This window comes from Brachionichthys hirsutus, chromosome 17 (genome assembly GCF_040956055.1).
Source record: "Brachionichthys hirsutus isolate HB-005 chromosome 17, CSIRO-AGI_Bhir_v1, whole genome shotgun sequence".
In the NCBI taxonomy this organism is placed as follows: Eukaryota; Metazoa; Chordata; class Actinopteri; order Lophiiformes; family Brachionichthyidae; genus Brachionichthys; species Brachionichthys hirsutus.
Window position 1 is genome coordinate 8,937,294 of NC_090913.1, and position 14,029 is coordinate 8,951,322.

The 14,029-nt window shown below is 44.2% G+C and overlaps 2 protein-coding genes across 2 annotated transcripts; one reads left to right on the forward strand and one right to left on the reverse strand.

The window, feature by feature from the left end:
* Positions 1–1,504: 1,504 nt before the first annotated feature.
* arhgef38 (Rho guanine nucleotide exchange factor (GEF) 38) lies at positions 1,505–11,102 on the forward strand. The gene is made up of 14 exons (XM_068751186.1): positions 1,505–1,871; positions 5,082–5,266; positions 5,388–5,505; positions 5,588–5,735; positions 5,853–5,870; positions 6,003–6,202; positions 6,342–6,475; positions 6,766–6,870; positions 6,979–7,098; positions 7,574–7,948; positions 8,038–8,172; positions 8,488–8,689; positions 9,535–9,815; positions 10,551–11,102. Exons 1-14 carry the CDS (start codon positions 1,667–1,669, stop codon positions 10,731–10,733), a joined length of 2,409 nt encoding a protein of 802 aa, XP_068607287.1. The 5' UTR covers positions 1,505–1,666; the 3' UTR covers positions 10,734–11,102.
* A 92-nt stretch (positions 11,103–11,194) lies between these two features.
* Positions 11,195–13,784, reverse strand: ints12 (integrator complex subunit 12). The gene is made up of 7 exons (XM_068751322.1): positions 13,682–13,784; positions 13,232–13,397; positions 12,964–13,128; positions 12,531–12,712; positions 12,280–12,439; positions 12,011–12,154; positions 11,195–11,870 (listed from the first exon to the last, which is right to left on the reverse strand). Exons 2-7 carry the CDS (start codon positions 13,385–13,387, stop codon positions 11,322–11,324), a joined length of 1,356 nt encoding a protein of 451 aa, XP_068607423.1. The 5' UTR covers positions 13,388–13,397; positions 13,682–13,784; the 3' UTR covers positions 11,195–11,321.
* Between the last annotated feature and the right edge of the window lie 245 nt (positions 13,785–14,029).

Here is a 14,029-nt window from a genome sequence, read left to right on the forward strand (position 1 = left end):
TGATACGGTGGCCTAAAGGCTTTGATTCTACGGCGTACAAACCCCCCAGTTTGCTTCGACAAATGATGTAATGCAATAAACCTGTTCAATTGACAATAGAGGTAAAGGTTGGATAACCTGACACAGCTGAATTAAAAGCAAAAATCTTGTCAAAATAGTCCAAATATAAACATGCAAATTATATTGTGAGTTTGACATATGTAAGGACTATTCTCGTACATGAAGTAGACTTCTCTCTTTTTGATTATACAGATATTTGTGATCACTTCAGATTCAATTAAGCTGATAATTTGTATTCATACTTATAGAAATGACCTGTATCTAGCTCGAACAAAAATACATCTGTCCTCTGAAAAAGCGGGCTTGTACACACTGATACAGATACACTGGTGAGCTATCGGTGTCACCACTAAACATCTCGTCAGCCGTAAACAAGTAGGTGCAAAGAAAGAAAAGAAAATGGATATTTGTGTTCACACAGCTCTGAAAATAAATCTGGAGTTGTTTCAGCCTTGTAACGTGAACACCGCCTTTAAGCAGGTAAAAGAAAGCCACGCCTAGAATTACATCATAATGTAATATGCATAAACACAAACCCTCTCTGTACATGTTTGCATTTGTATGTTTGAGCTTTCCATACATAGTTGTGCAATGAGTCAGCCCACTTCACTCTTTATTCTGACCATGAATGTGGTGTCTTGTTGCTATGGCCAGAAATGATAGTTGCAGTGTGTGTGTGTGTGTGTGTGTGTGTGTGTCGCCTAATCCGGCATTTTTATGAGTGTGTGAGGATGTGTGCATTTATCATAAATAAACAGAAAGGAAGTAGAAGACGAATAAACATGAACAGAATTGCATAGAAATCATATTTGTGATTTAGTAAGCAAAGCATTTTGAAATGAAATGTGTGTGACAGTAAAGAGCGATTCAAAAGCAAGTTATTTATCATTTGAAAAAAAATAATTTCCTTTCAAACCCAGATTATAGCTGTTAATATAATACATCTTCTTTCATGGCCTTGGATGCTGCTAAAGCGATTTACTTGCAATTTAAGAAGAAAGCAAAGTGACTGAATTTGATACGATAATACGAATTACAACAAAGCGAGGGGGGGGGGGGGGGTCACTCTGCAGCGCCTGGATTTAAGTTTTAACCTTGGCCAAGGGCACTGATCAGAGAATTCACTTCAGGACCTGGAAGAAAGTTACACAAACATAAGCAGAGAAACACAAACAAACAAACTCGACAAGAAAAGGCAGCAGGGCCTCTGCCAACATTCAGTAATAGAAAACTCTTCCCTTTAGATCCAGGTAGAGTCAGTAGTGAGATGCACTTTCTCTCCCTGCACCTGAAGAGAAGGGGAAGCATCACACAGTCAGGTGGAGGTGGAGGTGGAGGTGTGGCCGCACAGCTCTTATGACAGGTAGACATGGGGAGGAGCTCGATTACCTGAGCAGAGCTGGTATAGGAGAACACAGTGGACATTACACCTGTTGCACTTCCCAGGCTCTCTCTCTCTCCCTCTCTCCCTCTCTCTCCTCCCTCTATCCTCTCTCTATATATATTTTTCTTCTGTCTCTCTATTTCTCTCTCCCTTTTCCTGTCCCTCTCTCCTTCGCTTCTTTCTCCTGGACTTGCCACCAAGGGAGCTGACGGGGGCCTCACCATGGATCCCAGCGAGGCCTGCAGGAGTGAGAAGGAGAAGGAGAGAGTGATCAAGCGGAGGAACCGGCCCGTGTTCTTGCGCTACTTAGAAAGGAGGAGAACGGACACTATTGTGGCTGACGCCATGGCCAAAAGTGACATCAACCTGGGAACGCTGGTGAGGAGGAGTCAGTCTGACAAGACGGAGTACAGCGAAAAACTTAAAGGTATACCAGCTAATCATCTCCCAAAGGGGTCAAAACTATGGCGACAATCTAAACACGTGAGCCAAAAGTCTCTCAACTCTTTCATTTTCAAAGTCATTGATAGCAGATAGAACATATAGACATGCATTTCCTCCGATGGATGGAATATACGATCAGCATGGGTGGACAGAGGACCAAATTTCAACACACACACACACACACACAGGAAGTGTACGGTCCTCTAATGGCTCTGAAAACTAGGCACCTGTTGTGTTACTATGCGTTGAGCAGGAGATACTCCCACAGGGATGTAGCCGCATATGCAAACTGAGCTCCAAACGCAGCACAGAGGAGTGGCTTCATAAGTGTTCCAGGCCAGCTGGTAAACAAGGCCTTTATGCCAGCGTAGAGTGTTGCGGGAATTTATAGATTGCTGTATTCCTTTTAATCTTAGGTGATCAAAAGAGTCTCGGGAGATGTCACAGAAATTCTGCCCTGCAGTTTTGCTTTACAGTAAATGTCTTATCAAGGAGCAACTAATAATTGGCCCATCTGTGACCCATATCTGTTTGTCGCTTCACTGCAAATGCTGACGTAGGCTTTCCACGGACACACACGCAGCGCAGAAGAACAGGCTTCACCTGTCCACTGAGTGCATGCAGTCAGTGGCTGGGAATGCCGCACTTCAGGAAAAATGACTGACATCCATGATGTCACCAAGAGATACCTATTAATGATAAGCCAAAGAATGAATGGCTCCCTCTGACACTTTGCCCCGGGGTGTTCTTTCATGTGAACAATATGTATGGTATGCATAAATAATGAAGCGAGCCTTGTCTGAAACAGTAAACCTACCTCTTAACCGGTGTTGCACTGATAAGATAAACTTATCACACGCACACACACACACACACAGTTTACCTTATCATCAGCTGCTTTGTTTACTTGAAATAGAGACACTCTCTACTCCTCTTGTACTTTCTGTTTTCTTGGCCAGCCGGCATCATGTGAGCCGGTGCTGTCAGGTTGTCAAGAAAACAACGGGCTGTTTTTAGTAAACTAATCTTCCACCCTGACTTCAGCCTCACACCTGACAGGCAGCGTTACATATTCACTTTGGTATTACCATTGCAAATATTGACAGAACAATGACTTCACAGAAAGAGGAAACATGTGAGCCGCTGCTCGACAGCCACTTCTCATCTGCTCGTCAGACTGGTTGGTCAAGCTTCGGAACCATGGCGACGTGACATCAATGGCTGCAATTACATACAGTCGCTAAATAAACTTTAATCGTCCAGCTGATGACTCACCAGGACACACGGTGAATGAGGGAACACAAATCACGCACAGGGAAAAGTTACCAGAATGCGGCTAAATAGGTTCCTTTTGATTGGCCGGAATAATCTGTGGTATTATTATTATTTTTTTAACAACACAATGAATGGTAATATTCTTAATAATATAAAGGTCCAACATTTTCTTTTAATGCCCTTACAGACATTTATGAGCCCTTCTTATCGCTGTTAGCCTACTTTATGCAGCACATATCCTCAGTGACACAACCTCATTGTCTGCTTTGCTGTGTGGTAAAGCCTTTTCCTTGATGGCGACACATGATCGAGCACACCTTGTATTCTCTTCTGGGCCCCGTCTAGTGGATCACTTTCAATGGGCTGAACAGTGGAAAGCCCTGTATCCGCTTTCATGGGAACTCCTGTGCCGGCGACCAACCTCGCCGTACATAATGCCTTCCAAAGGCTCAGCTATCACAGTTAAAAAAATCCTTTGCCTATAGTCCTGATAGGCTATGATAGATTTCACTTCCTGTGAAGATGGGAAGGTGAGAGAGGATTTTTTTCCTGGGTTGGAAAAGGACACGTTTCTGACATAATTCAATGTCAGTTTTCCCATTGAGTCATTGTACAGCACCATGACAACCAGATAATAAATAGACAGTCCAAAGAGTCCTGATGATAAGCTCTCTCTCACAGGAGGAGGCGACATGAGACACTTTATGATACTGTAAGTGTCATACAGGTATTCTGATTCTTATACAATGAAAAATGTTAGATTTAAATGAAATTGTGAAACTATATTTACAGGATTTCTTTTGTCCATATTGCCACACAGTGCATTTTGTTTGGCCTCAGAGTTGACACGAAGGTTGTGATTTTCCTCCCTTAAATTCACCTGTTGCATGTGAAAATGTAGGATTTTTAAATGTTGCACCAACTGCAGAAAAGAAAACCGAATTAGTGTTTGAATGTATTTATAAAAGTCATGGGACACATATTTGGCTGAAATATTGCTATTGTGGAGGGAAGAACTGTGACAATGAGTCAAAAATCAATGGGTGTGACCTCCCTTATTTCTTACGTATGTGTGTGTGTTTATATTCCTGTATACGCCTTTGTGAATTTGCGTCATTGCGTATTTGTGTACTTGCATGCATAAGTGTGTGGTTATCATTGTTGGCCACCGCCCCTTTCCTCCACGCACACGCAAACACACACACTCAGTGTGACCAGATGGAATGCCTGAGCACGCTCTGGCATTACATCAGCAGCCCGATTGCTCCTGAAACCTGACACGAGCCTTGCAGCTTTCTGCCCCTCCCCCTCATCACTGTCTCTGACTGCAGAGAAGGAAGTGGTGTGTAGTGTCGATCAGGAAGCAAGGAAGCATCCCTCCTCCCTGAACTGGTCATGCAAAGCACAGAGCATTACAAAAAAAAAAAAAAAAAAAGCCGGCCTGACTGGCATGTCAAGTGAGGCGCTTGAGTCAAAATAATCAGATGACTGTAAAATATGGAGATGTAAATAGCTGCTCGGGCTACGAGTGGATATGGTACATGAGATGCAGAGTTTTCCGAGCATGCACGTCCCACGGGGGCCTTGATGTTTACCAGCCACTTCGAATGTGTGTCACAGACGGTTTGGAATGCGGGTGAAAACATCAGGAAGCAGAGGATTTATAACTAAATGTTTGTAGACGCACTCACATCATGATTTGTCTTCTGTGGCCTCGTGTGACTCATTTCATCAGGTGTTCTGTCAAGGTGGAAAGACAATGAGACGATTATATGTTTCCTCTCCCCTGCTGTACATATGTGGACAGACACACAGACATACAGACAGACAGACAGACAGACAGACAGATAGATAGATAGATAGATGGATGGATATCATAGGCATTATCTGATGATCTCATAAAATGATCTTTTCACAGGGAAAATGACACCACACGACCTTTCCGCTCCCCCCTCACCAGCACTGGACCCAGAGGAGGTCCGTTTGAGGAAGATGAAGCGTAGGGCAAAGGTCATTCAGGAGCTTGTGCAGACTGAAAAGGACTACCTAACAGACCTGGAGCTGTTTATCAGAGAGGTGGTCCAGCCTCTAAGAAATCTGCAGGTAGATGCTTGCATTATCCCTAAATGAAAACAAGTCAGGAAATCTGTCAATTTCGACCTTGGCATCTTTTGCACAGAAGATGTTAAAACCCATATTTGACGGCATGCGTCTTTGTGCTCAGGTTGTGGATGTAGACAGGTTGTTCACCAACATGGAGACGGTGTGTGAGGTATCTGCAACGCTGCTTCACAGACTGCACGAGGCCATTGCCGACCCCGATCCGGAGGCGGTTGTTATCGGTAACGCCACTTTGACTCGTGCATCTCTGACTTTCATCACGCTGGCTAATATCTGACCTTCGTCCTCATATCACGCTTGTAGGAGAGGTGTTCATCCAGGCAAAGGCAGCTTTAGAAGATGTATATAAGGTTTACTGTTACCACCACGACGACGCCAACATTTCACTCAAATCCTACGAGAAGGAGGAGGAGATAAAGCAACATTTCACCACATGCGTGTTAGCCCTCAAGTAAGCAATCGCCTCCATTTTCTTCCCAAATCGTCCAGAACCTCGCCGACATTGCGAATGTTATTTACTGCATAACGTCTTGTTTTTGACTGTGTATCGCTTTCTTTGCAATTGCAGGAAACTCTATGATCACGAGTAAGTATCTCTTTCAGATATGCTAAATTCTGTATCAAACACACTGTCAATATATACGGTAGATCTTTACTATCGTGTCGAATTAGCTCATGTGGATCATGTGCTACTGTGTGATGTGCTTCATTTGAACAGAGGAAAACCCAGCTTGTTAGATATGGGTTCGCTACTCATCAAACCGGTTCAAAGGATCATGAGATACCCGCTCTTACTGGGAGAGCTTTGGCAGTCGACCCCCGATGACCACCCGGACTGTCGACCGCTGCAGGAGGCGTTTACTGCCACCAAGATCATCAATGTTAACATCAACGAGTTCAAGAGACGCAAGGATATAGGTGAGATCGCATTTACATGGATCCGTTGCCTATCGAGTTCATGATTTTGCAAACCAGTAAGCACAAATAGTGTCTTCAGAAAGCCATCCAGTTGAAATGGCAGTTGCTGCTTTGGTTTCATAATCCGGTTCGTTCTCAGTTATGAAGTACAAGAGGTTGGAGGATGAAGGCACATTGAGGGGCAAACTGCACAAGTTCAACATCCACTCCATCCGGAAGAAAGGCGACAGGTTCGCCGGATACCTCAAGATCCTCACTGGAGTCGAATCACAGGTAAAAAGACAGCGCCAAAAATGCAAATCAACAACAACAAGAAGATTCTGTGGTCATGTACTACCAGTAATAAACGGTAGTGGCACTCTGTAGAGCCCGTACCGCCATCGACATCAAATAGTCTGCTCTAATTCGCTAGCAAATGAGACTAAATAATGGGCCTCATTTGCCTTATCATCAATGATCCTGTCTGTCCTAAACATGCATGACTGATAAGCAAACTGCAGCTGCTGACACAAAATAAATATTAGATGAATGCAAAAGCATAATTAGCACAATTCTTGCTGTAGGTTAGAGATGAGGTATTTGACAGAGAAGAGAAGCTGTTCAGGAGTCTGGAGAAGGCTGTGAGGCTGCTGGTGAAGAATCTTCAATGTTACCTGCAGCACACTCAGGTCGGTTCACATCAGAGCTTCAAGCCACAAAATGTCTCTTTCATGACTTAAAAGATCCTGACAAATGTCCCTGTTTCGTCTCTTGCGATGTCTTGATGGATGGTGCAGGACATAGTGACAGTAGCGGTTCAGAGTGTCCAGGACATGGAGAACATCATCAAGGAGCCAAACAAAAATGGTGCAAAAACCACATTGCACAGCAATGGCAACGATCCCTATAAGCAGTGTGTAAGCTCGGCTGCTTTTTTTTTTTGGTGCTTTTCCTAAAAGGATTTATTCGTTTTATTCAGGGTAGAATTCACGTAACCATCCAGCTCTTTGCATCTTATCTTTCTTCCCCAAATCTCCAATGTGCCTATCAGTCCGTACTGTTCCTGCACAACCTCGGACGACTTCTCACTTTCTGTCCACCGTTTTAATTTACTCCTCTCCGTGCTCATAAACATTCCTGCTATAGATCCTTCACTGAATCTGTCATCTTCCCATTTCTATTATTGGTGTTCTTTTAAGACACGTTTTACTGTTTCTCTGTTTATTCCAAATCAGTTACACTACTGTGCATTAAAAGCAAGAAACTGAAAAGTCCGCGTAGTATTTCAAAGAGACTAAAAGATAGACTAAAATTCATAGCAGAGAATACTTTGGTCAGCTAATTCTACAATCTGTATTCATCCCCTGCCACCTCACTGGCTTCACCCCTCAGAGGGACAGCCTAGAGCACTTGGTCCTCGCCCCGCTCTCCTCCCTGCAAGGCATGTTCACCGCCCCGCAGAAGCTCATCCAGAAACGCTACGACAAATTACTGGATTACTGTTGCCGCCTGGAGCGCTCGTCCTCTTTTTCATCTTCGTCCTCATCATCCACCACCGGCTCAACCTCTTCACTGGTGTCCGAAGAGCCGCCCGGTCTGGCCAGGAGGGACTACGAGGCTCTCAACGCCTTACTGGTGGAGGAGTTGCAGACGTTCAACACGGCCGCCTATACCATCCTAACCAACTCTGTGGCGTACCTGGTGGCCCTGTTTAAGAGGCAGATGGATAAAATACTACTTCACTCCCCATCCATACAGCAGCTACCAGTGAGAATCCCACACTTCATTCCACCTCAGATTGGAAAACGCATTCCAAATCTGTGCAATATTTAATCTGGCCTGTGTCACATTTTCAGGCTCCATTGTCCAACATTGTTGAGGTGCAGAGCAGCGTCATGGAGGAGCTGAACAATCTGAGTTTTGTCAAAGATAATGCCCAGAAATTGATGGAACGGAAAGTCAGCTTCGAGAGACGAGAAAAGAAAATAGCGGTAAGAAAGAGAGAAAAAAAATAATCTAGAGTAGAGTTATGCACGAGTAGAGATTAATAATGCACATTAAAACCTGGGTAGATGTGCAACCTTCTAATAGTGCTGTCAGTTTTAATAAAAGTCCCAAATATTTCTGAAACTTCTTATTTTACAAATTAAAAAAAAAAACTCCACATGGTTTCAATCCCCTTAGATTCACATGTATTCATGAGCTTACAACCTTTCACTCTGCCTCAAATATCCCCCCTACAAAGATAATCAATAGGCCTCTGTAAATGATGAAATCATCACGCTTTGTGCCACGCTGCCCTCCAGATGCCGGAAGTGCAGCATCAAACCGAGGAACAGCGCGGCCAGCTGCTGGCGGAGCATCCACTGAACCGTCTATACCAGCTGAAACGGAAGTGCAACGGCTGCCAGGAGCAGGACCTCAGCCTGCTGGAGGGGGAGCTGGTGGCCCTGCTGGAGGACACGGACCCATTAGGAAGCAGCAGCCGCTGGCTGGTTCACACTGGAGGCAAGTGTTTAAAAGCACGAGGACAAAGCGTCAGGGTGCATTAGGTCCTGTGATGTCACGGTCGCCGCCTCTTTGGCTGCCTCTTGAGAAGGGTGCCTCAGGACTCCAGCGCCAACGCCTTCGATTGGCTCCATCTCCCTTCAACTTCTCACAGAGGCAACTCATGAGCCCAGTGTCTCGTCAATGCAGCGTACAAAGAAAGCTCCCTGTGCACACACAGAAACAAGGAGCGAGCGGTGGCGCCCGCTCGTCTCGCTGTTCTCCGCAATAGCAAGTGTCTTTTTCATGATCCCTTGGTGCAAAGTGCACTAGTCACAGAATTGTCATGTCCTGAGGGAGTACAAGTATTTCCAGGAAGTTGCTGTTTTTATGCTTCACTTTACGACAACACTATGAACAGGCTCGCCTCAGGGGGCTTTAAAACAAACGGCTTGAACTTTTGCTTCCAGCCTTGATGCACAAATTTAAAGTTAACATCGTAAATGTTTATCCAGAAGGTATAACTTATTTTTGTACTTGCTGTAAGATATTTAAAGGATCTCACCAATATTAGAAAAGAGTAAATCTTTTTGTCAACTCTAACTTCAAATTGTCCTGATTATGAATACGCCATAGAAGTCACCGAGAACAGTTCTGTTGCAACTGATTTCTATAAGTACGTTATACAAATAAATAATTTGTATAAAGCTTTTAGTAGAGACACATTTAAAAGATTAATTAAAGCTATCTGCAAGGACAGATATGGCTACGGAAATGTGAGACGATGTGTCTTTCTTCGATCACACCTTTAAAATGGATTCAGCAGACAGGCATCCTGATAAACTGTCCCTTTGTGTCACAATCAGGTACACAAGGCTACGTCTACTCCACATTCCTGAAGCCGTACAACCCTCTGAGGGATTCCCAGCGGGCGGGCCAGATGGTCAAAGAGCAGAGAGCAGAGCAGCGGTCCCCCGTCATGGTGGATGAAGACTTTGATGACCTCAGTTTGTTCGTGTCGGGCAGCAGCAGCCTGCGCAGCTTCAACCTCAGCAGCAGCGACAGCAGCGCAACCATCTCTGGTCTACAGTGGGCGCTATTGCCCGCAGAAGACCTGGAGGTCACACTGGACCCCGAGGCTCAGCAGGTGTGTCTTTTAGAACTCCTTTGGTACCATAGGCGAATAATTTTAAGACACTGCTGAGGGGTCAGTGTCAGAAATATAGGAAAAATAAGTTCCGAAGCTGAAACACAAGAGCAGTGCAACTTACGTGCGCAGCCGTTACAGAACACTGATAGCTTCATCGTGTCTCTGTCATTAAGCAGTGACATTAGATATGGTAAATAATAACACACGACAGCAGCATCACGTCAACTGGGCTGGACTTTGTCCTCCACACAGTCATGCCTTTATTTGCCATGATGAATGGATAAGCCTCCGACCTCCATCGTGACACGCTTGACTCTTAATTAAATAGCAAAATAAGCAGGGACAGTAGGTTGCAACCAATGAAAAATTGTATTATGTTTGGGAGGTTTTATCAATATGGAACTCTGGCAATGGCTGCCCCCCAATGGACGACAGGTGACGGTACACCTGAATGGCGTTTCATGACGTCAGTACAAATACTCTAATTAAAAAACAGTGTAATTGGTGGAGGAATTACTCCGGACCTTTACTTAAGAGACTGATTTCTGCACTGGGAATATTAAAATTACTCAACTTGTGACAAAATAAGCATTAAATACATAAAAACTTAAAGTAGTTATTTAACTTGTAGAAGACTTTAACTTGTATTGGAGAATACATTGGATTCTTTGTTCATTTACCTTCTACTGTCAACCTTTTAAAATAAAATCTAATTTGTGCCTCTTTCCACAGTTTTACGCCGTGTATGCATTTCAAGCTCGCTGCAACCAGGAGCTGACGCTGCAGGAGTACCAGCATGTCCGCATAATCCAGTTCTGTGACCTGGGAGGCAACAAAGACTGGTGGTTAGCCGAGTCCAACGGACAGAAGGGATACGTCCCCGCCAACTACCTTGGCAGGATGTCTTATGCATAGAGGCCTTCTATCGATGCATAGTCATGGTGAAAACCAATCATAATCAATCAATTTAAAACAAATTTGCTTTCTTTAATGCCGTAGTCCCGTCAGTGACAAGTTTTAATTTTTTGCAATTTAAAATTGAAGCAGGAATCAGTAAACGTTATTCGACATCTCACGCCGGAAGTGTTGATTGATAAATCGAATGGTAGAAGCACTGTGCTGAGCACTTTTTGTACTTTCAGTGTTGTGTAGAGTATATTGGAAAATGAAGTTAATATTAAATGTGAAATGATTTACAGATTTATATATTAAACGGTGAATAAATGAAGTTAATGTTTCATGTGGATGTGCAATGAAGAAATCTATTCTGTCATTTCTATATTAAAATGACGTCGTGAATAAACATGATCAGCTCTGCAGTGGTCCTTCCTCATAAACGATTTACATTCAAAAACAACACATGATGTAATGTCAGAGCTACTCTTGTTTATTATAGCAAAGGATTTAATATTTTTGGATAAGAATGCGAGTCCAGTAGCAGCTACACAAAGTAAAATTCAAGCGCGGTAATTCCATTTATTGCCGACTCTTCCTCGTCACGACTCATTTCTTCAGCTTCTTCTGCGCCGCTTTCTTTTTCACCAGTTGTAAACGCTTCATGGCGTTAAGCTGCGACTCTTGAGACGTCGGCGCCTTGTCCCCTGGGACAACCTTCGACCCGTTCCCATTGTTCCCGTTACTACCTCCATTTCCTCCTGCGCCTGCCTGGGAGCCGCTCGGTGAGCTGGCCCCCGACGAGACGGACCCCTTCCCTTGGCTTTCGCTGCTCGACGCACGATTCAATGGCTGCTTGCCCAAAGTCAGGGGAGGAGGAGCTTTCAGAGGTACCTGGCTGGAGCCATTTCCATTGCTGCTCCCAGGTGTCTTTGAGCTCCCTAGTCCAGACTTGGCTGCACCGAGCCCAGTCAGCCCGATGGGTTTCTGGCCAGAGGGAGCCGGTAGGTTCTTGTGGCTCCCGCTGGGGCCAGAGGAACCCAGTTTAGAAATGGTAGGAAGCGATGGGGACGTCTTGGCACCAAATGCGGCCCAACCCGTGAGCCCGCTGCAGGAGGAGGCGCTGCCCCCGGTGGGATTGGCTGATGTTGTGGATGCCTGGAAAGAGAAGTAGTTCCCAGTTTTCAACCACCAACATATTTACTGTTTTTCACGCCGACTGTTGCTCCCGGTCTCACTTTTTGCTTGACCTGACATCAACGCAAAACCACACGCCGCTGCACTTAGTTAGCACGTACCTTCACTTCTGTTCTTTTGAAGGCCTGGAAGGTGCTGGCTGCGTCAGCTTTGGTTTTGAGCTCCGTCTTTTTCACCAGCGTATCCTTTACAACAGGAGCTGATGATACAGACGCAGGGGACGGTTTCTGGGGGGGTTTCTGTGCCTAGAGTGCAACATAAAAAACAAAGTTAATTTTTTTTTTATACAGGAAACACTAACAACTATTAAATTGATTATTTAAATAATGCACCAATAAATAGGTGGTATATATATATGTTTATTTCTCACCATGCGTTTCATTTGCCTGGTGCAGCGGGCACAGTACCACACAAGCCTTGGATCATTTACTTCTTTGTCTGTCACCTGGGGCTTGTGACAGTCCTGGTGGTACAGATTATGACACTCCTGGCACTCGACCAACTGGTTTCCCATCGACACCGTCATTTGTCTGACGCAAATTAGGAACACAGGTCACAAGTCAGGAATGCCGACATGGAAATGCGTGTTGGGTCATTATCCAAGTTCTCTTATGGTTTTACCTGCAAACCACACAAGCCAGGCCCATTTCCATGGCGAAGTCATCCGCACTGGTCTCGTCATAGTCGTTTATATTTGACAGAAGGTCTTTACTCGTCTGAACTGTAATAGGGGAAGACCGATTCTCCTGCTTCTCCAAACGAGGCTTTTTTGGAGGTTCGACTTCACCCATGTCAACTCGGACCTGTTGCAAATAAGAAAATTAAGCGCATTTGGACAATTGATGTTGACATGTATGTAATGCACATGCTTTTCATGCACTGTAGGGAGAACTAAACCAAAGAAAAAGCACAAGCTAAAGTGCTAAACTGAGCTGTGCTGATCTGCTTAGTCATTCTACCTACACCAAGGATGGATGGATGTTATGTTTTTTTTTTACGGCCACTGGTTTCATGTAATTGGGCTTGTCCTCTTATAATAAAAGCTTTCACATACCTTCTCAGATGGCCTCTTCTCGCCTTCCTTCTTACTCTTTTCAGAGCTGGATTTGCTACTGGTGCTGCTGCTGCTGCTGCTGGAGGACGAGGAGCTCAAAGACGACTTCAGGTCTGGTTTACTTAAGCTCAGTTTTGACACAGAACCCTTGGACAGGTCTATATCCTAAAGGTGCACAATTAAAATAAAGAAGACTCAGTATGCACATGTATAAATGATATACATGAACAATAGCAAGACATAGTAAGAATGAACACAATTGTCTTACTTTTATTGATGAGCGGTAAGATGAGTCGCTTCCTCTTGCAAGCGACTCATCGAGTAAAGCCTTGAGTTTCTCTGCAGAGTCTTTACTCTTGGAGTGCAAGAAATTCAATCCCTTTAGGAAAATGGGATCCAAGTCCAGACTGACGGGTCCGGCCATGACTTTAACACTGAGAATAAAAGCAATACTTGTTACACGTAACCTCAGATCACTGCTACTATCGCTCTCAGAAACGTTTGGTGAGATAAAGCACAGATGTTTTGTTTGCTGATTCCGTCTGTTGGGACTGACGTATAGAAACGAATAGGCTAAGACAGTACTTTGCTACGGTGAGGTTAGTATCGCCCGTCTGAATCCTAAACCGCACTAAACTACTCAGTTCCTGCTCCCGTCGGATGACAATAGGAATAAACCTAAGTTCGCGTGTCATCATTTACAGTTGTGTTGCTTTACCTCGCTCTACTTCTGGCAGTATCGCGTCCCTTAAAGCAGGAAATACAGTATCCTGTAAGCAGCCTGCGTTTAGATACTTCCTACAAAGGAGCGCCGGGGCGGATATCCCGTCATCTCGCAACCTGTGCAACCGTTAAATATGTCCGGAATCTACAAGGGCGGACCCTTGTGATGAATTATTGTTTTTCAATTAAGACATTAATGCAAACTCTATATAATAATTTATATAATGCATCACGTATTATGTATATATATATATATATATATTTGAAAGCGATGTGGTGCTTCGATATAAATTTTAATTAATATGTGTTCCTAGCGTTGACAGCAGATGGCGCTGTGGATATA

Excerpts from the sequence above, each read along its gene's own strand:
- ints12 (XM_068751322.1), bottom strand. The coding sequence starts at position 13,387 with ATGGCCGGACCCGTCAGTCTGGACTTGGATCCCATTTTCCTAAAGGGA. Across the intron at positions 12,713-12,963 it reads AGAAGAGGCCATCTGAGAAG|GTCCGAGTTGACATGGGTGA; the intron begins GTATGTGAAAGC and ends TATTTGCAACAG. Across the intron at positions 12,440-12,530 it reads CTGGCTTGTGTGGTTTGCAG|ACAAATGACGGTGTCGATGG; the intron begins GTAAAACCATAA and ends AATTTGCGTCAG.
- arhgef38 (XM_068751186.1), top strand. The coding sequence starts at position 1,667 with ATGGATCCCAGCGAGGCCTGCAGGAGTGAGAAGGAGAAGGAGAGAGTG. Across the intron at positions 5,267-5,387 it reads AGCCTCTAAGAAATCTGCAG|GTTGTGGATGTAGACAGGTT; the intron begins GTAGATGCTTGC and ends CTTTGTGCTCAG. Across the intron at positions 6,871-6,978 it reads GTTACCTGCAGCACACTCAG|GACATAGTGACAGTAGCGGT; the intron begins GTCGGTTCACAT and ends TGGATGGTGCAG.